This window comes from Cryptomeria japonica, chromosome 8 (assembly GCF_030272615.1).
Source record: "Cryptomeria japonica chromosome 8, Sugi_1.0, whole genome shotgun sequence".
Lineage (NCBI taxonomy): Eukaryota > Viridiplantae > Streptophyta > Pinopsida > Cupressales > Cupressaceae > Cryptomeria > Cryptomeria japonica.
The window spans coordinates 89,601,886-89,625,178 of record NC_081412.1 but is presented as its reverse complement, the minus strand read 5'-3'; the positions used below and the strand labels follow the sequence as shown (position 1 = coordinate 89,625,178).

The 23,293-nt window shown below is 35.2% G+C and overlaps 1 protein-coding gene across 1 annotated transcript; it reads right to left on the bottom strand.

The window, feature by feature from the left end:
- Positions 1-3,845: 3,845 nt before the first annotated feature.
- On the bottom strand, positions 3,846-5,475 carry LOC131079620 (expansin-A2). The gene is made up of 3 exons (XM_058017624.1): positions 5,164-5,475; positions 4,449-4,767; positions 3,846-4,357 (listed from the first exon to the last, which is right to left on the bottom strand). The coding sequence occupies exons 1-3, from the start codon at positions 5,321-5,323 to the stop codon at positions 4,054-4,056; spliced, it is 783 nt and encodes a 260-aa protein (XP_057873607.1). The 5' UTR covers positions 5,324-5,475; the 3' UTR covers positions 3,846-4,053.
- Positions 5,476-23,293: the final 17,818 nt, after the last annotated feature.

The window sequence follows — 23,293 nt, the reverse complement described above, 5'->3', positions numbered from 1 at the left end:
GTATTTATCATCCTAGCTCTTCCTCCCAACTTGTTAATAGTCATTTTGTAGATGATTCCTTCCTCACTCTTCTTGATGAACCAAATAATATGAATTATGTCTTGTAATGTCTTAGCACCTATTGTCTTACTTTTGGTTCTAGCATCCAACAAAATAAAGAGTCAATGGTATCACCATTATTTTCACCCCAAACCATCATGGCTTAAAAACTATGGCTAGAAATCAATTTGATCATGGGGATATCTTTTATTTTCTTAGCATCCCCTTTTGCATTCTAATATTCCTTTATTACTTTGTGGGGGAAAAAAATTACATAGTTTAGAGAAGCTTCATTATTGGATTGTTTTTTATTAAAAAAACAGCGTTGACTAGGGCGTCGACCCTTAACATAGTCATAGACTATCAAAAAGAAAAGCCCGCAGGCAAAAAAAACAACACATCGGAGCAAGTCCGAGACTAACAAGGTCGAACAAAGGAAACTTGTCCAACCTTCAACAACACAGACCCAACTCAAGGAGGGGTTTGGACACCCAATCCTTGGGGGGGCAAGGAGGACTTCCCCTTCTGCCTGCGACAAACAACAACTCAGGCAATGCTGTTATCGGGGCCATCAAGGGAATGACCAAGGGGTAAGGATCTCGCTTGTAAACCATTAGTAAAGTCGATAGCAGGCTACTGCGAGACACCAACCGACTACTGCAGAACAAGAGTTAGTTGCAGAACAGAAGGTTGTTGTAGAGCATCAGGAGCAGGACCAATAGGTGTAGAGCGAAGCTGCAAATCAGAGGTAGCAAGGTCCGTTAGGATAGGAGGAGCCAAAATGATGGAATCAGCAACAACATTAGCAGTAGTAGAAGGCACCTCATCCTCCTGAGAGGAACCATCCAAATCAGATTCAACAACATAGATGGTCAAGTGATCATCAATAGCATCCTTCCACCAAGTAGTATCACCTTTGTGGCGTGAGATAGAGAAGTCCAAAGCAAGATGGCCCATAGAGAAACATTTTCAATAGGGGAAGGGAAGACCCTCAAAATCTAATAGTTGTGTCCAAGGCCGATCTCCAACCATAAGAACCACATCTCCTGGGAGAGGCAAAGAGATGTCAATATCAACTAGAATGTGAGAAAAGGTAGTGTGGCCCATAGAAGACGTGATATCATCCACCTTTAAGAAACGACCAAAAGAGTTACCAATAGCCTCATAGAAAAAAAGATCCCAAAAATGAAGTGGGAGATTCAGAAGGCAAACCAAAACTAGATGCACATTAAGCAGTTCAATGATAGGGTTGAAAGAAGTTGTCCAAAGCAGTAACAAAGAGGGAGTGAACTCCCCAAGCCCATAGCTTGCCCAAAACCAAATCTTGATCAACCGAAGAAGTAAAAGAAGCAATAAAAAATCCTTTAGCACAAGGAAAAAGATCAATATTATGAGCTACCAAAGGCCTCCAAGAGTCACTCACCCAACGATGGAGGTTAGGAAGTGAAGGCTAGAGCCTAGAGAATCTGCACACTAAAGTACAACATTGGTAGAACCCAATGTTGTCCACAACATCTTGCCCACAAACCACCACGGGGGAGGATTTGGCATAGGGAAGAGGACAAACTCCCTTGGAGGGTTGGGCAGTAGATCTAGCCACACGAGCAAAGCTACGCTTGCCAGCAAATGAAGGCTTGGGAGGAACCTTACCACCAACAGCAATCAGTTGAGAACCATCACCATGAGATAAAGAGTCAGCAACAACAACACTCCCTAGAAGGGGGAAACAAACCATCTTTCGAAAGGGAAGCACCCACGTGGGGAGCACCAGAACCACCCCCAACAAGTGATAAGACCACCAAAGGAATAGGGGAGTCGCAAGGATCAACACACACCGAAGGAGGCAATGCACAAGTAGTGACAGTCGAGTCCCCAGAGAAGCCAATGCCCAAAGGAGGAGGGATCATAGCTAGCAAGGATGGAGGAGGGTTGCCACACCCAGACAGAGCAAAGGCACCATGCCCATGCAATGGTTGAATTGCAAAGGCGAAAACAGGAGCGGGAGAAGTCATTTCAAAATTTCATTATTGGATTGTTATATCCCTTATCTTTGCTAGGAAATTCTAAATTTTCTCTAGAGTTCTTTCTACCACCTATCAACTACTCATCTTGTTGGTTTCTTTCCAAAGCCTCTATTTAGAAGCTTAAGAAGCTAAGTGGCTTCTTAAAGATTTTCTCTAGTCCTTGATGGAACACAAAAAAGGCTTCACTAAATTTCTTGGGAATTGTTCCCATAGGGCTATGGTGGCCATGGTATTATTAATACAAATAGGAGTTAGCTTTATGTGTCAAATGGATCATTCATGCCTTCGAGGGCTAGGAAGCCTAGAAAATTCTTCTTTGATGTTATATTGCTTCTAGTAATCCTTTTGGCTATAGTGCATGACATGGCCCAACCTTTCACAATTCATCATGGAGGAACCAATGTTAATTCAAGACACCTTTATTGCCAAGATAATTTAGAGTGCCTCAAAAACTATCACGTCAACTATAAAACTAGAATCTCAATGAACAAATACTCCTTATAGTGGTCTCTTATAATCACTTGTTAGGATCAACCTGTTGTTAGAGTTCCATAGCTCCATGTCTTAAGGTTTCATAAATGTGAGGTTTGCACTATTTCTATTCTTTTATCTAGAAATACTAGGACCTAGCTTTCCTACCTAGATTTTAAAGTGAAATTCAAACTTGGTAATCAAGAAATGGAGTCCAATTAGACTAACTTGGATCTAGTTCCCCTTGAAATGTTTCACAAGATGGGAATCCATCGTATCTAGAAGTTCTTTTTTAGATACTCATTTAGGAGTTATAAGCCTTGAAAAGGTTTTTCATGGCTTTCTCCTCACCTACCTATGCTTACCAAGATTAATGCAAGGTGGTGTCTTCAATCTTCTATCCCTCTATGGAGACATAGGTTTCAAATAATTTGGGCTACTCTAGTTGAACCCAAACAAGGTCACTTTACCCATTATCTTCTTTATACCTGCTCTCCAATGGGATATCGACTAGCTCACTTGGGTGTACTAATTTTACATTATCTTTTATCTAGCTATTTGGAAACCATCAAGCATCTCTTCTAGTTCTATTCTCAGATACTATGCAGATACTATGTTATGTTACAAGCCAAGTCCATAGACGCTCCTCATTTGTCGGCTTTGATTGAGAACTAAGCTAGTTCACCCCTTGTATGGTTGCTCGTGTGCCTCTTTCCCCTACTAGTAGGGATGCTTCTTCACCACAAAGGTGTGCCTCTTTGCCACACCTAGCCACCTAAAAAGTAATTTTTAAAGAAGAGTGTTCAAAAAAATTTCAAAGTGTCTCCTTTGTATGATTTTCTTTTTAGGCCACATGGGTGTTGATGAGCTCACAATCATATTTCTAGACAAGGTCAATGTGGTTTCCAAGAACCTCCACATTTGTAGATGGACTTCTTTGTCACATTGCATGCTTTCGCTTCTCAAGATGGTTAGAACAACACCCTCACGAGTTAAGGTCCATAATTGACACCTAAGACCTCCCAAATATTTTAAGTCGCACTCTCATAATAATCCCATCCTCCTCCTCATATAGTCATATTAATATATATATCTTATATTTTTAGTATTTTAATTAAAAAATACATAACTATTCATCCTTCCTTAACAGTTTTAAACAATTACTCATTAAAACTCATCTAATTATATGGCAAGCACAAGCGAAAAGAAAACTAACATCCATATCCCAGTAATCATAACTATTCCCATCTACCGAACAGAGTCATTTTCAAGCTCACATTTGCATTGTTCATTAGTAAAAACACACAAAAATTGAAAAAGAACATATAAGGTTTATCTCGAACTCGATAGATATAATGTTAAAACAGTTATCAGGACATCAACTGTTGTATATTTATATGCAGCAAAGCTCTGTGAGCGGGTGGTTGCATTAAACACACCTCTGCTGCAGTCACTTCATACACATATCTATAATATATATGGTGTTTTCTTCAGCCTGTTTAAGAGGATGCCATGAGCTTTAGAACTGATTTCCTTCAAAGGTCTGGCCAAAGTCCCAATTAGAAGGAGCAACATTATATGAAGTAATTCTCTGCCCATTGCTGGTTGTAACTTGAAAAGACAGAGAGTGCCCCTTCAGATTGGTTGTGCATTGCCAGTTTTGTCCCCAATTCCTTGTTAAAGGAAACCAATCTGTATTAGACCCTTTCACCTTCACACTCACCACATCTCCATTTCCACCCACATTTGTTATCAGGATCAGATAAAAGTAATAGTTCCCATTAACAGTAAACCTGATCCCTCCCTCCTTCACACAAGGGACTCTGCACAAGATTGAACCCCAAAAAACATATATTCATTAAACCCATCTCAACAACAATATGAAATTATAAATGACATCAGAAATAGTTTTACCTTCTGTATTTGACAGGCACAATCCCTGCCTTCCAAATGCCAATCATTTCAAAAGCAGGTTGGGCCATGTCAAAATGTGGTCTGGGTGGATTACACCATCCACCATTGTCACTAGGCAGGGCATAATTTGGAGGACAGAAGTTGGTGGCTGTGACAACCACAGAAGGGCTCCCTGGAAGACACCATTGTGGGTCATCCACACACCTCAGCTCAAAACATGCTCCACAAGCCTCTCCATTGTTGAACAGAGCAGTACTCAATGCAGCTGTTGTCAGACCATATCCTTGTGCATACAAATTCCCATATCCACAGGCACCAGCTACAACAAAAGAACCAAACAAGACAACAATTCAAAAACTGCACTTTCAATAAGGGTTATTCATTTCACATGCACAAATACAAAACCTAATTTTCTCAGGAAACCCTAATGAGAACTCCACTTTCAATAGATGCTGGTTCATTTCACATGCAGAAATACTAATGCTATTTTTTCAAGATACCCTGATGGCCATGCATTTAGTACTGTACTATATTAGAGCTTCACCATTCAGCTCAATAACCCACTTTCCTGCATCAGTCAATTATCTCCACACCAAACCAAAAGAGCAAAAGGAATTTGGGTAAAAAGGGTTTTTGTCATGATAGTTGGTATATCAGTTTCCACATAAAGAAAGTTGGCAAAACAGACAAGTTAAAAGAGTATAAGGCTTATTACCCATTGTGCCTGAAGCATCTGAACCTCCATAGAAAGTTGCATGAGCATAGTTCCATCCATCTTGGCTGTCACTTTCAACCAGCTGAAAACTAGCAGTGAACCATATCAGTGCTACAACTAGAAGAGAATCAAGCATAATGAGCCTGGGGAGGTTCCTCATCTTAAAAAACTATGCCAATAAAGGTTTAAACTTTAGATAAATCTAAACTGTGTGCACAATTGAACACCCAAATCCTCTGATACAAGGCAAAGTAACAGTAATGGCCAGATCTATAGCTAACAAACTCTTAATGATTGGTGGGATAATGGCAGGAGAGAACTGAACATTTATAGTCACCAGCAAACCGACATTTGGCAGTTGGCTGTTATAGCAGTTAAAAAATATCCGTTTCTTTCTCTTTATGCTTTTTCTTTGTCTGTTCTCTTCAATTTTTCTACTTTATTCCTCTTTGTCAGTCTTTCATTCCTTGCGAATGAGGAGAAGGCCAGACATAAGTTATCATCCATTAATTAACTGAAATTCGAAATCTTATATAATAGGAGGGCAATATGCTTGAGTACGTGTATTTAATAGGAGGAAATTTTAGTAGATTCTATCAAGGTATATATTGACAATTTCATTTTATTGCTATATTTTTTTATATAATTAGAATTAATGAATTAAAAATTTGTGTCTTTTATTGTTATTATTAATTTTTTAATAAATTATGGTTGTAATTTTTTTATAGTTAGATTTATATGGTTGTGAATTTTTTATAGTTAGATTTATAAAGGAAGTGTTTTATATTTGTATTCTTATAAATTGTATTTTTTCTTGTATTTTGAATGGATTTTAGTTGGGTTGTCTTATAAGCAATAAGTGGCATAATTTCAGCTAAAAGTCGGCACATATTTGATTCATGCTTGACTCCACTTGCACACATATTCTTAAGAACCAATTTCATCCTTTAGTTTCACCTTTTTTTTCTTTTTTTTATTACTTCGAGCCATATTTGTAATACTTTGTTAAAGTGATTTGAGTAACTTACACAATTGTGAAAATAACTTTCATTTTCAAGTTCAAATTTGGGTATGTTTGTTTCCCTCCACTTAGATATGATGTGTCAAATTGAAGTGTGAAACATTTTTACTTGCACAAAAGGGGGAAATCATTTCTATCATGTCCAAATTCATAACTACATAACTGACTTTTAATGTAGGTTCAAAGCATAGAAAAATAGTTTCCAAGGTTAAAAACTATCACAAATCATATTTGTGTACAAGGATCAAGTGTGTGATAGTGGGATCAACTTTGTCTAGTTGCATAGAGAAAATTCATATTTATAGAAAAAATTACAATTTACTTGTTTGACATGTCCAATTTTTTGTTGCAAGAATAGTCATTTTGGCAAACTTGGTAGAGTATATTTCTACATCAAACTAAGAGTTGTATTACCATTCATTTATTCAAAATTTTAAAAATTTTAGTCCAATATATTATTATTTATCATTCCCAACTCTTAATCCTAATATATTTATTTATCAATACTAATTTAATTGATTTATTCTAAGATTTATGTAAGAGGTTATTTTATTTTCCTTACATATTTATAGGAACCTAACATTTCTTACATAACTAAGGGTTTGGCATTAAGGGTTCTCAAGTCTAATTTCAATTTGCATATTCTATTTTAGATCTTATTAGGGTTTAGATTCACCCTTCATTATTTCATTGCTCCATTCATATTAGTGTTTGTATTTTATCCTTACCCACCCACCCTTTGGATCTAATATACACAAATCAAAACACATATATTCCACTCTTTAGCAAAAAATGGTCATATATCCTTCACTTCTCTTTACATTTCCCTCAAAAATCATCTCCAAAAATTTCTTCATTAACATAAATAAATTAAAAATTCTATGCTCTATTTAACAATTTTTTTAAATAAGTTAAAAAAATATGGAACCTCGAGAGTAAAATAATTATTCTTTATTGGAAATTATATTTTTTAATCAATTGTCAATCCATCTCTCTATTGAATGGAAAGTGGGGGAACCTAGGGCACCTAAAATGTAATTATTATTGAGCACATCATTGTTGAATCATCATCTCATGATGGTCATATTTTGTGCAAATAAAATCCAAGCCAAACCCATCCCTCAAGCTTGGCTAGATTAAATGGTGGAATGATGCAATCAAATTCATGGCTCATTTCCTCTAAATATATGGGCATCAATTGATACTTTCAATTGTTCTCATATGAGGCCACCATCTCAAAGATATGTCAAGCCTTCACCAAGCTAGAAGAATTTCACCAAGCTAGAAGCATCACCAAGCTAGAAGCATTATATTTATCGTCTTTACAGCTATGTGTTGCAGAACTCTACCAATAGAAGTAGATTGTTCATGTTCATGTACAACTCATGATACCTAGTTGAAGGATTCCCTTCGTTGGATCAAAATTGGAGATAGAATTTTCAAGGAATTATTTCAATCTCTTTGAGCTTACCAATACTATCAAAATATCAAGTGCATTAAGAAGGCACCAATTTCTCTCTAAAATTATTGTCATTATTCAATCTTTTATTTACCATTACTAGTAGGTTTCCCAAGCTCAATATCTCTCCTAAGAATTGGAACAAGATCATCAATGTGTGATTGTTGTTCCCACTAGGTTCTCCACATTATATAACATATCTTTTGTGATCAACGCCCATACCTAGCAGATCTTCAAAAGGCAATTTTTTCATGGTTAATGATAAGGGCTTTGGATGTAATGGCTTCTCGTACGAGTTCTATAAAATGTTATAGGATATGGTTCTACCTAACCTTTATAGGTTTATAATGAAGCCTATACCATTGGCTTCCTAATATCTCTCATAAACAAAGGAAATAAAAATTCATACTAAGGTTGGAAACATAGAAGAGATTGGAAATTGGAATGTTATGGCTCTCATGAACAATTCCTCCAAGATCATATCCAAAGCTCTTACACTACACATTCATCATCTACATCCAATTATAATATACTCTAATCTAGTCAAACAAAACTAGCTTTACCAAGTGTTGTTGTATTATTGATAATATTGTATTGATGTTTGAGAAGGTGTGGAATTAATGGGCTCAACATTCGTACCAAAAAAGATCTATTTATTAATATTTATTTTGCTAAAGTTTAAAACCATATTTATTCCTTTTATATTGGTCATTCTTCTTAAACATTGTGTTTTAGTTCTAATTTTATCCATTCAATTCAACTTCTCTTTGTAGTTGCCTCTACTTGTCTTACTATTAATGGATTAGATTCCTCATTTGAAACTTTTTTCTCCATCATGTTGGGCTATACTTTGGCTCTTCTGCTCTATTTTTTGGTTGTAGAAGGTTTTGGCTACTTATTAGCGAACTCTATATCTCAATGACGATTCACAAGTGTCTCTCTTCCTAATTATTCCTCTCAACTTGGTAATAATCCATTTGTTGATGATTCATTCCTCACTCTTCTTGAGGAACCAAATAATGTCAATCATATCTTGTAGTATCTTAACACATTCTATCTTGCTTCTAGTTCTAGCATCTAATGACAAAAAAACTAATACTAACACCAATCTTTTCACCCCAAATTAACTTTGATTGAAAAATATGGATATGAATGGATCAATCATGGGTATATATATTTTATTTCTTGGCATCCCATCGATTTCTAATATTCCTTTGTCACCTTGAGATGAATTGTTCTTTATTGTATTAAAAAGAAACTTCATTGTTAGATTTCTAATTTTAGTGGTATGGTTAGAAAATTGTCAAGTCATGACTTATTTGGAATGGGGATGTCTTCAAAACTAGGATCTCCATCAACCAACATTCCTTTATGGCAATCTCTTGTTATCACTTTCTAGTATCAACACCTTGCTAGAGTTCCTTGGGTACATGCCTTAAGGTTCAATAAATATGGGGTTTTCACTAATTTTTACCTTTTCTCCAAAAATACTAGGATCTAGATTCCTTGGTAAGATTTCAAAGCTAAATTCAAGATTTCATAATCAAGATATGGAATTTTATCAAACTATCTTGGATTTGGTTCCCCTTTAAATGGTTCATAAGGTAGGAATACATTGTCTAAATCTATGTTGGAAAGATTGGAAGAGGTTTATAGACACTCATTTTAGGAGTTACAAACCTTGGAGAGGATATTCATGGCTTTCTCCTTACCTAAATAGGGTTACCAAGATTAATTTCAAGTGAGATCTTCAATCTTGCACCTTTGAATGGAGACATAGTTTCGAATAATTTAGGCCATTTTGGTTGAACCCAAATTAGCTCACTTTACTTATTCTCTTATATATAGGGTCTTCCAATGGGATCTTGAGAGCATCTATTCTAGTTCTATCCTCAATGCAAAGCTTCTTGGTCTTGAATTATCGACTTCTTTAAGCCACTCCATTGACTTTGAGTGATTAACCCAAGATTCCAACCAATATTCCCATATATGGAACACTTTTAGAGTGGAGATACTATTTTTTATTTGAAAAGGTAAAAAGAAATTCTATTGTTATTGACTTATCTAGATGAATAAACACTTTTCTATATATTATAAAAGCTAAGATTGGTTGTAATGTTATGTTACAGAGCTAGGTCCAAGCCAATAAGGTGGCATTGGATATTTCTCATTTGTATAGTTTAACTGAGCACTAAAATAATTTTCACTATATATGGTTGTTCATGTGCCTCCTTCCCCTACTAAGAGGGTTGTTTCTCCCCCACATGGGAATGCATCTCCACTATGTGGGTTTTGCCAACCTCACAATCATAGTTCTAGATGAGGTCATATTTGTTTCAAAGGCTCTCCACATTTTTTTTAATGTGGGTGGATACCTTTGCCACATGGATATTCCTTTTCTTCTCAATGTGTTCATTCTAGCTATTTGAACAATAGGAAATTTTCTTGTTTGGATCTTTCCATCTTTCTAATGTGTGCTACTTCTCAATAGGTTGAATATATAAATTAAAACAACACTCCCATGCATTTCAAGCTCATTTTGATCGCCAAGGCCTCCTAGATGTTTTGGGTTGCCATCTAATTATCACCACTCTCTTATTTTTACCTTTTTATGACCTCAACATGAACTTATTATAATATAATTACAGTCTATCCCTTTTTCTATGAATCATGTCTTATATTTTTAATATTTTAAGATATAAAGATGAGACGATTCATCCTATAAAACTTTCTAAAAATAATAGACAATAACTAATTAAAAAATAACACTCTAGTATTCTTTTCTCATTTTTAATTAAAAGGTCCAAGTGTATGAATAGATTCACATGGAAAACAAATTAAAAAACTAACATCAATGTCTAAGCATCATATAATTTTCCCATATATGGGAGAGGGCTCGATGGTGGTGTAGGCTATGTTGCAAGGATGCTCCACATCACCTATTGACATGTCATCATAACCCATGTCATGCCCCAAAGTGTCCACACATCCAATTTTGATAAATCTTCTATACCCATTTTTGGTATGTTTTCTCATCCCTGTGGCATTATTTCCAAAAATTATTGGATTTGAGAAGTTTTATGGCATGGAATGGTGGTGGGTGCATGTTCATCACTTGCCTATTCATTGCCACACCAGTACATGAGAGTGAGTGTGCATTTAGTATGCATTTACTTCACCACTCACATATCTCAATGATTGCATTGCAATTAGGTTAGCATTGTATTACAATCACTTTTGGATGTTTTTAGTCATCTCCAACACTATCATCATGATAATGTGTATCATGCACATTGGGATGTACCATGAAGCACTTCAACTTTGTTTCTTGTGAGATTGGGAGCCATTTTTTTTTTGTTTTCTTTCTCAATGCATTCATCAGAAAAGGAAAATGTGTTGATGTACATGACAAATTTTTGTGGATGCAAACATAGGTGAGGTTGTCTTTCAACATTGGGTGGCTACAAGAAGTTGAGTCCCACTTTTGGGCAAAAAGTGGAAGTGTTTTCCCTATTTTCAATTTTTTTGTCGATTGATGTCAAAATTTGAGGCACTTAGAGATTGAATCTCAAAAAACTTCAATAATAGAAAATGTATTGCTCAGAGTCTAATTTTCAATATGTAATTTATTTCAATACCCACATGGTAGAAATTGCTTTTTAGTAGGCATGTTTAAAAACCACTTTTTCAAAATGCCTGTTTCAGGACCATACCACACGTGTACGACCACCATATTTTGACATAAATAAATGAATTTTTGCAAATCCTTCTAGGAAAAGATATCTAAGACACCAAATATTGATGAGAATATTTTTTCTTATTTTTTATGGAATATTTTTTTTATTAATTTTTAATTGACTATAAAGTACATTTTCAAAATATCTGGTGTACAACCACCATAATTTGATGAAAATTTCATATTTTTTAAATTTTTTTTTAATCTTAAAAAGAATTGTATGTAGATTGATGTCATATAATTTATTTTCCAAAAAAACTAAAAACAAAAAGGTTATTAAAGTTTTACTGAACCTCACTATTTTACATTTAGGTACCACTTTTGATTAATAAATAATGCAAAAATAGTAAAAATAATAATATCACTATGAAATTCACATTTTTGAAATCAGGACAGTGAGAACTCCAATGGGTTTTCATTTCATAAAAAAATACGATCACGAAGACCTTCCAAAAATTACGGCAAGGTAGAAATATGGTATTCCAGTGCCTTAGCCATTTTTTTTGGAGGTCCAAGCATAGACTTAGTCCCACCAAGCCTAACCCAAAGACAAAAACGAGGCATAAGTGTGTTTCTCGCTCCATCTTTTATGAAACGAGCGCCTGTTATTGAACATTAAAAAAATTGGCACCCGTTTTGAAATTTGTAACATTTTAAGAAACGTGTGCTTGTTTTTAGAAATGTGTGCCCGTTTCTAAAAATCGTGCACCCATTCCTCTGTAGTGGTCTGTTCGTAAACGTGCACCCATTTTTCAAAACGTGCGCCCATTTTATTTTTATGGATTTGGGCCTCGAAGCTAAACGGGTGTCCATTTCTTAAAAAACAAGTGCTCGTTTCTAGCGGCAAATTTTTTTGCTCACAGACTTCCGCGAAATTGGGACCCAACTTCTTGCACCCACCCAATTATTAGGGTAGTGATCATGTAACGATTTCATTGCATTACATGTTTTTGTTGATTTTGATTGCTTTCAAAATTGTTTTAGATGGTATTTTTATTATGATATATAAACACTTCTCATATATGACTACATGATAGCTCACACTCTCCACATCATATAAAGAAAAGAGAAAAGAAAGCCTCATATTTATATAACTACATACTATAATATGTCCTGCTCTACATGCCATCAAAAATAAAAACCCAATTGAAAAAATTGGATACCCATGTAATAACTACATGATATGTCACACTCTACATGGTGTAAACAAATAAGATACCTATGCTTTAAAATCAATTGAAACACACACATGCACACATTTGTATGTGTTCTCTCTCACTCACACACAAAGTAAGTTATATAATTATATATTACATCAATCAATGGTGTTTCAGGTATTATAATGATGTTTAAATTTATATATAACTCTTAATGTGTGTATATAACCCATGTATGTACGCATGTGTGTATGTATGTGAGTGAGTGATGATGGGCTACTTGCAAAAACAATGGTAACCTACTTCTATATGATGACAAACTGTTCCTACCTTTGATGGCATCAGGAAATTGGGACAATGGCAAAAATTACGAAGGATGCAATAGGAACTACAAGGTATTAACAAAGCAACAAAGAATGATAGTCATTGTCTAGACTTGTGACTCAACAACGAACCAGAGAACAGAACACTAAAAAAAAACTAATTTTATTTCTGCAAGATATGAAAGATTGATTACAATTAACTGATGGCAATCTTATTAGACATTGCAAACCAAAATCCCAATTCATCCCAATGCTCTGCCCATTGTGATATTATCTTGTGATTTTCTTATTTCTATTGTGTGTGTTTATGGATTATTGTTAATTAGTAAGTTGGTTCTATGTGGAAGTAAGAGATTGTGTAAGGGCATGGAGAATACTAGTATGAGATGAATGTTATTCTATCTAGAGTTAGCTTGACTCAATTAAGACAACAAAATTGAAAGATGATTTATCTCTTTGTATGTGATGTAAGAAGTAACCATTTAGAGGTGTTAAATATGGTCTTGATTCATAACCACAGTGTATTTTGAATATTTATTATTGCTTGGGCATGTGCTATGAATTTGTTATGGAACAATTAGTATGTGCACTTTATGTTTGGTATGAGATTTCTATGTTGTGGATTATTTATTATACTTACAGTTTATGTATGTATATAGGCATGATCATGAAAATAATCTAAATAAGATAAAGATGTTATACTTTTCTAGTTATTTTGATATGTGGGTTCAATGCCTTCCTTGTACACAATAGGAGTTTGGAGGAAATTTTTCATGGTTGACGAATATTTATCTTATATTTATATTATTTTAATGGCATATATTTATGTATTATATCACTAGGATTTATGTAGTGGATTTTAAATGTTGTATATATACGTGTGAATATTTGAATAAAGTAGTTTTGACCCAATGCATTGCTAGATCACCTCCGTTTGTGACTAGTTGAACTATTGTAAGTGATCATTGGATATAATTGTATTATATCTAGTAGAGAAACTTTTGTAAGTATTATATGAATTGATGTGTTAGCATTAGGTTTCTTGTTTTAGTTAATGTTTTTAAAAAAATGGCTTTATATTTTGGTAGTTGTTATAATTAAGATTTCTCATGAATATAAAATCTTTGACATAAAAGACATGGACTATCAAGAACAATATTAAAAACATCAAGGTGGGTGACATCTGTTGACTTGATGATAATTTTTGTAATGGATGACTTCATGTGTTGTCGTTGATGGCACATGTATACACACACATATGTTCACATTGTCACCACCATCTTACATAAGACAAACTTGTACTACTCCTAAGTCTTTGTATTACAAAACCGGTATTAAATGTATAGATAAGTCCAATCAGTTTTGAAGGTGTCTAACTGGTATATGTAGGAATGGCATGACACCAACTTGGAGATCATATTGCGGAGATCATCAAAGAGACAAACGGAGGAAAATTGGTCTATGAATTGGAAGAGGTTAACTCTTAAGCGGTATCAGTGTTCCAACCAATTTCACTGATTGTGTGATGAGTTATCACTGATCGTGATGAGTTATCCCTAACCGACAGATTTGGTGACAATCTATGATGTGTTATTTTAGATTGTCCAGATACATTGCACCTAGGAAATTGTGATGAGGTTCCTAAACTGACATGAAATCTAATGTCTATATAATGACATTGTGATAAACTATTTTTTTTATGTGAAATACAAGTGATGAGTTGATGCGATTTATTGAAGGAGTTGCAGAGTATGTCGGTGATGTAGTTTTGAGTGAGCAGAAGAGGATCTATTCAAACAAGATGTGCTACTTCTAGATCACACCACCTGTTGTTTTCTAATCACTACAACAGTCAAATCCCCTAACCGGGTAAGCTCTAACAAGCTTCATTATACAAATCCTCTAACCAGGTGATCCATTAGTTTGGGTTTGAAATCCTCTACCGAGGTTACTCCTAACAGGGTATAGCTCCTAATAGGGCTTTGGGATCTTTAACAAGATTCGCTCCTAGTAGAGCACTTTGTAGACCTTAACTAGTCAGTTATCTATTACTGCAGATACTTAACTTGTGAGTCCCATCTCATCGTGGTTTTTCCTAGTGGGGTTTTCCACATATAAACACTTGTGTTATGGTGGATGTTTTACTTGTTGTGGATGCTTTAATATCATTTTGGATTGCATGCATAGTTCTAAGTAAACTGGTTAACTACTTTTATCGATCTGTGTTTGAAGTGGTATTATTTTTGCTGTCATTGATTCACCCCCCCTCTCAGTGCTTTATAAGTCTATCAATTGGTATCAAAGCCTAACTTCCTTAAGGCTTAATTGCTTGGAAGGAAACCCTAAAGAAACTCTGGGGGACATGAGTTATTTAGAGATGGCTAGAGTGCTTGATGTAACCAAGGAAGAGCTTGAAACTCTGAGGGTCAATTTAAACCTTCACAAGTTAAAAGGAGAGAGCTGACTGAACAACTATTGGAGATCTCTAACAATAGTTCTTCAGATGAAGCCAACATTGATGCACTGGCTGAAGAAGTTGAAAAATTGAATGGTGAAAAGCTAAATTTGAGGAGAGAACTAGAAGCCCTAACAATCCGTATGAGCCAAGAGCTTGAAGCAAGAAGGGCAGCTGAAGACCTAATCAAAGAGAGAGATCATGAGATTGCTAAGATCAAACAGGAGAATGCAGCTTTGCATGAACATTAGGCATGAGGAGAAGGAAGAGAAGGAGGCTTTGCAGTTAGATCTTGAAATGGCAATATCTCTAAGAGAGACTCTGACAAAACACAATGAAGATCTTACCAAAGAGATCACTGAAGCTAATGGGAAGCTTGAAAAGTTCAATAAGAGTTCTTCTATGCTAGATGAGCAGATCCAATCTTAGAGGATGAAAGGTGACACATCTGGACTAGGTTTCAATACATCTGAGAAAGGAGAATCTTCCGGTACCAAGAGCAACATGCACAAAGGTAAAACTGCTCCTAAGGCTAACAAGCCTATCAGTAAGAAAGCTTTCAAACTTGTTTTCTTTATCTGTCACAAACCTAGACATACTGCTAATGTGTGTAGAAGTAGACTTAATGAGAATACAGGCTATAATGCTAATGCTAGGTATGTGTCTAGAAGATTTGAAGGTCATTGTTTTACATGCAACATGTATAGACATAGATTTGTTGAATGCAGATATGGAGCAAACAATCTGGCACCTCAAATGAATCCAAGACCTAATAGTGACTGGAGAAGAAACTATGACAACCGGGGAAACATGAACTAGCAAAAACCCTATGTCAACCAGTTTAGTCCATATGAAATGGAAAAGGCAACAAATGTGATTTACACCATTTGCAATAATTATGGTCATGTGGCTATGAACTGTAGAAGGAGAACTAGAAGAGGTAATGCAGGACCTTGGAGGTCATCTGGGATGGCTTTCTATCATTGTCACAAACTGAGACACATGATAAAGTTCTGTAGAACCAGGAAGAACAAACTGGTTAACCACTCTGAAGATCAGAAAGGTAAGCAGAAGGTCGATGTTGAGGAAACCAGAGAGGAGATGAATAGAATTTGGAAGAAGAAGAGTGAGGGCAAGCCTGCAGAAGAATCTAACCCTTCACCTAGTGTGGAGAATCCTACACCGGTGAATTAATCTTTTTAACAAGCCTAAGGGGAGCATAGTGGTAAATCTACTTCCTGACCCCTTGAAGAATGTGTGGTAAGAGAGTTTTGCATTTTGAGTTATTTTGTGATAATTCTTGATATCATTGTCTATCAGTTTTCAAAAGATTATCAACCAGTTATATACCTATCAGTATAAGTGAGTTTTGTTAAGTGGTGTATTAGGGTTTGTTACCCTATCGGTTGAGTAATTAATGTAGTGGGTAAGTTTATAAAAGCGAATTTTACTACGTTATTTTTACCCTAATTGAATTCGAAGAAGAGTTTTTGAGCACCTGCAGAGTGAAAAAGAGAATTGCTAGATGATTGTAAATGGATTTGTGTTACGGATCGAAATATTGAATCAAATTCAAAGATTTGATGAGGCGAAATGGGTGTGCATTTGAGAGATCAACCAGAAACCGTGCCAGCGCAAAGGGATTAAGGTATTCTTTTGTTAAGCTCTCTCAAATCAAGTTTATCCAGAATGGCATCATCGTCTAAGCAAGTAGAGAGACTTATGATTAATGTTGAACCTATGGAGTCTATGGAATCAGACAAAATAGTATCATATAATGCATTGTCTCAAGTTCCTGATGGTGTTATGATCAAAGGTGATTTATCCAGTTATATTGACTGTAAAATTGAGGATTTAGGATCACTATCAATCTATTCACAACTCAAATCTTTGAGTGATAAAAGCGGGAAAATAAAATCTAAGTACATTAGGGTTTATGAAAAAGGGTTTCATAATGCGGCATATTTTCTTGAAGATTTTGAAGAAGAGCATGTTAGGATAATTCTTATTCGTGTGCATGGAAAGAATTTGTATCTTGATAGGTCGTACACAATCACGAAGGAAGCAATTCATGCAGTGACTAGTTATTGGCAAACCAGTGAAGTTCCAAGGCTGAGGAAAATTTCAAAAGAGACTGTGATTGCACTGACTCACACCACCTATGACGGTCATGCATTTTCGGTCAACAACATTAAAGATCCAACAATCAAATTTGCAACTATGGTCATTGGTTATAGGATATTTTATTCCAACAAGATGAATAGTGTGCCATCTGTTGCTATGCATGCAATTTACAGGATGATTGCAGAGAGTGCATATTATGACTTATTCAAGGCAATAAGGAGCCAATTGATGTTGAACTTGCAATCAATTAAGAAAGACAATAGTCAAAATTTTGAATATGGTCAACTATTGATTGGTCTATTCTTCTATTTTCAAAATTTCCTACCAGGAATTGGTGACATTCAATGGTTGAAAGACATACCGGTAACACCTCAAATCAAGAAGAACATTAAGGCTGTAAAGAACACATTTCCTGTTGCTATGAACATATATTTTAATAAGTTCCAAAAGAAGATGAGCATGAGGTTAAGGCTACCTAAAGATATGGTGAAACACTTTGCAAAAGACATTTGTTTCACAATTACCACCAATTTTTGTCTTATGGAGGCCGTTGAACCCAGGGAAGAAGAGATGGAAGAAATGAGTTATGAAGTCAACTATGACTTATTAATCGGTTATGCCAACAACCTTTTGGCATCTCCCAAGGATAAGAAGAAGAAAAGGCTGGGAACTTACTAGGAATGGAGTGCACCTGCTCAACCCAGTAGTGTCAAAGAGAAGAAGAAGAAAGTTGAGCAAGAACCTTCAGTGACCACCAGTACAAGGGTGACAAGAAGTGTTCAAGTAAAAAAGGAACCAACACCCAAAGTATATGCTAAGAAGCAGACTACAACAAAGAAGAGAGGTAGACAACTTATTCTTCAAGAAGAATCTGAGGATACCGACATTGAAGAGGAACCAAAGAAAATGAAAGTGACTGGTAAGAAAGCCAAACTAGTAGGAGACATTTCAAAGCACAGTAGTCCTATTAATGTTTCATCATACAAGCCTATGACTGATTTTTAGAGGATATTAAAAACATTAGGGAGGAAACGGTTTGATAATGTGAAAGAATGTTTTGATTCATTTGATGAAGAACATAAACAACAAATTTTTCAAGAGGTAATCAACCACTTGTGTCAATACAATCGGTTGCCTCAAGATATTGAAAAGGATATTTCTGATTCTTTGTATTCTATTCTTGCAAATAAGTGGAAAATGGCTGTAGAACAAGATCAAGAATTTATTGATAGAGTCTTCATTCAATATTTTCTTGAGTTACCTAGAGATGAATTATTAGAATTGGTTGATAATTTCAAAGGATAGTTTCATTCCAAATCAAGAAGATTGAAGTTATTGGTTGGAAAGGTACAGTCTGTTGAAGTTGATACTCACCAGATAGCTAAAAAATTCAAAGGATGCATGAGCAAATGAAGTCTCATAAAACTGACCAAACAGTGACTGGAGATCAACCAGAGCTAGATGAAGAAGAGATTGTTACACCAGATGTTGTCTATCCTATTAAGAATAAGGATGACACAACTTCTCCACCGATTATTTTCTTTGTAGAAGATAATGAATAAATCTAGGACACTATTGATACAACTGGTAATATCATTGAACCAATTAAGGAACCTTTATAGCAACCAGACATTACTGTTACACAAGAAGCAGCTGAAGCACCGGTCAATGAACCTAGTGTGGATATTCAACCACCACCAGAAAAAGAACATCAAGTTGAAAATCAATTTCCATCGGTTACAACACATACACAAGAGAAACAAACAGAGGTAGAAACAGAGGTAGAAACAGAGAAAGAGAAACCGGAGAAAGAGGGTGAAGTAAAGGAAACTGAACATAAAAAGGATGAAGTGAAAGAGAAAACAGATGATAAGGAAAAAGAAAAGGTAAAGCAACAAACTGATGATGAGGATGACTCAATAGGCATAAAAGGACCTATAGATGTAGATAATATGAGTGCATCTAAACTAATGGAGATTTCTACAATGATGCAATTTAGAGCTCAAAAGAAAAGATTGAAAGAGCAGAGAAAAGAAGAAGAAACAATTCAAACTGTTTATTGATATTCTGTCAAGTCTTCTACCCGAGACTGACACTAGGAATTTGTCAAACCCTATCAAAAAGATTGGCCAATTGGTTGTTGATGCTTCTGACCAACCGAAGTCCCTTGAAGAAGCTGCACAAACTTTAGCTGAGAAGAATTACAAAAAGAAGAGGGGAGAACAATTATTGACAGATATTGATAAAGGGAAGATTGCTTTATCCCTAAATAAAGATCTTTTGAGAACTGTTGTTGAAACTAGAGGAAATATTTTGACCTATACATCTAACATTTCATTTTTCTATCCTAATTTGAAGAAGAGGTGAGAAGAGATAGAAAAGGAACTAGAAATGATATGTACTGCTTACATATACCTTTACAAGATTTAGCCTTAGATTTTGGCAAATTAGTTGACGATTTGTAACATCAGTTAGATGTTTATGATTGTGAACAGGATAAGAGACTGAGATCCTTGAAAGAACTAAAGAACCTGTTGAGACTAAATTGGACATCTTACAACGGGCATACAAAGATGCAGAAGTAGTTTTGGCGACTCCAGAGATGGGCATAGCGGATGCAATGAAAGCATTCACTGCACAAGTTATGACAACCATTGAGATCACTGAAACATCATTGGAAACATGGGATAATGATTTTACTGAGATGAAGATTATTTTTAGTGATATTTCTTGAAAATTGCAGTGAACACTCCTTGAAAGACTTATATTTTTGTATATGTAGTATTTGATGCAAATTTTGCTATAATATATATATGTTTTACTTTTCAATTTGGCCTTGTTGTCAAAGGGGAAGTACAAATATGAATGTGTTGTGAAAATTTTGTATGCATTGTTAAGGGGGAGTAGAAATATGTTTGTACAATTTTTGTAAGCACACTTAGTTGTAAAGTTGTAAAAAAAATTCTAAGTGTTGCCATCAATGCCAAAGGGGGAGATTGTTGGCTTGATGATGATTTTTGTAATGGATGACTTCATGTGTTGTCATTGATGGCACATGTATACACACATATGTTCATACTGTCATAGTCATCTTAGATAAAACAAACCGATACTACTCCTAAGTCTTTGTATTGCAAAACCGGTATTATATGTATAGAGAAGTCCAATCAATTTTGAAGGTGTCTAACCGGTATATGCAGGAATGGAATGACACCAGCTTGGAGATACTGTGGAGATCATCAAAGAGGCAAATGGAGGACAATCGGTCTATGAGTTGGAAGAGGTTAACTCTTAACTAGTATCGGTGTTCCAACCGATTTCACTGATTGTGTGATGAGTTATCACCGGTTGTGATGAGTTATCCCTAACCGACAGATTTGGCGGCAATCTGTGATGTGTTATGTTAGATTGTCCAGATACATTGCACCTAGGAAATTGTGATGAGATTCCTGAGCCAACATGAAATCTAATGTCTATATAATGACATTGTGATGAACTATTTTTATTATGTGAAATACAAGTGATTTGTTGATGCGATTTACTGAAGGAGTTGCAGAGTATGTCAGTGATGCAATTTTGAGTGAGCAGAAGAGGATCTATTCAAGCAAGATGTGCTACTTCTAGATCACACCACCTATTATTTTCTAATCACTACAATAGTCAAATCCCCTAACCGGGTAAGCTCTAACAAGCTTCATTATACAAATCCTCTAACTAGGTGATCCATTAGTTTGGGTTTGAAATCCTCTACCAAGGTTACTCCTAACAAGATACTAGCTTTAATAGGGTATAACTCCTAACAGGGCTTTGGGATCTTTAACATGATTCGCTCCTAGTAGAGCACTTTGTAGACCTTAATCAGTCAGTTATCTATTACTGTAGATAGTTAACTTGTGAGTCCCATCTCACCGTGATTTTTCCCAGTTGGGTTTTCCACGTATAAACACTTGTGTTATGGTGGGTGTTTTACTTGTTGTGGATGCTTTAATATCATTTTGGATTGCATACATAGTTCTAAGTAAACTGGTTAACTTATTTTACCAGTCTGTGTTTGAAGTGGTATTGTTTTTGCTGTCACTGATTCACCCCCCCCTCTCAGTGCTTTATAAGTCTATCAACATCAACCTCTATCTCATCTATTAATTATGCATTTATCTCAAATTATTTTACTATGCATTATTTATTTACTTGTATCAAGCTAGAATTATTTTAAGGCAACCCATATGGATGTGGATGTTCCCTTGCTTTAAGCCCAACAATTTTAACCAAAATTTCTAGAATAGATTTATTCATCTCTTCAAGCTCATTTTACTTGGTGGCCATGCATCTAAGTTTGCCATCTATATATGAAATATCCTCTATTTTCATCACTTTCATAAATAATTATCATATAATTACCCCTATTCTTATTCTTAAGATTTAGTTCAAGATGAAGCTTCCAAAATTTTGAATTTACATACCCATCTAAGTGCAATGATAACAATTATTTTTGTGTCATTTTTATCATTATTTTCCTTATCATCATCTTTTTACAGTATTGAATAAATTTTTTAGATGACTCACCTTATACCTTACTCCTCCTCTACATGTAGTATGCTTGCACACATGCCTCATCCGAGTCCTACATACCACCCTTCTTTGTGTACACGTATGGAGTCCATCAAGACATTTTTTAATTGAGTCTTTCAAGATCCATGGCATACACCATAATTTGTTAATCAGATTTCATACTAGTATAATCCTACACACTTTGATCACTTTTTTATTTGTGATATGTCCATTTTATTTTTTGATCAACCTTATGTCCTATTATGAGATAGAAATTTCTTCTTATTAATTCTATAAATTATTCCTATTTATCAACTATTCACCTTTTTCTTGCTAAAATATGCATCATACACACCTTCATACCATACAAGAGTCTGATCAATCATATTTTAAGGTGGGTAACATTAATCCTTTAATATAAATTTATTTCATGCACAATAAAATGTTGGCATTTGTGTAGAGTATGTTGACATGATGATATTATGTTGTCATTGATGTCAATATGTTGGAGAGTGAACCGACAATATGCTGAAATGTGAACCAGTACAATTTGGTGAACCGGTATATGTGCAAAGAAGTGATCAGGTATATTGAAGCTAAGCAGTAGGCAAAGATAACCGATATAGTGGTATAAACCGGTATATGAGAAATAGGTGAAGTGGTATGTGTTGGCATTTTTTATGTTTATGTTGTGATTGTCATTGATGGACTCACACTTGTATTGAGATCCCCGTTATATGTATGAGCTTGTGCTCAACCGATATTTGTTCCAACTGATATGTTGTATACTAGTCTTTAGACTAGTGGTGATTTTGCAGAATGTGTTTCCCGGTCTGAAGCGGCATGTCGACCCCAAGCGGTTTGTAGATCACAAGCGGTACGAGGGAGCAAAGCGGCACAACACATTCTTACTGGTCTTCATTTTTGTCAAACCGGCAACCGATATTTTGTATGAACCGGTAATACTCTGTGATGAGTTACCAACCGACATTTTGTGATGAGTTACCAATCCACCGATTGTTTGACGGTGCCGACACATTGACGGCCCTTTTTGTGTCGTGTTACTGAGTATGTCTAGATTCATTGAACCTAGGAAATTGTAATGTAATCCTATTGGACCGACATGAAATCAAATTCCTTTAAAAGGACATCATGTCTAGGGTTTTAAGTTGTTGCTAAAAGGGTTAATGTTGAGCTAGGGTTTAAGTTGGGAGTCGAGAACGATCTTATCTGAGAAGATCAAGTTGCAACTATGAGAGAGAGAGAAGACTAAAGTAATGCTGGAATGCATTAGCTATGAGCAATAC

Bases quoted from the DNA above. Each gene is read 5' to 3' on its own strand.
- LOC131079620 (XM_058017624.1), bottom strand. From the start codon at position 5,323: ATGAGGAACCTCCCCAGGCTCATTATGCTTGATTCTCTTCTAGTTGTA. The intron at 4,768-5,163 runs GTAATAAGCCTT...CTTTTGTTGTAG, and splicing joins AGATGCTTCAGGCACAATGG to CTGGTGCCTGTGGATATGGG. The intron at 4,358-4,448 runs GTAAAACTATTT...AATCTTGTGCAG, and splicing joins GTGCCTGTCAAATACAGAAG to AGTCCCTTGTGTGAAGGAGG.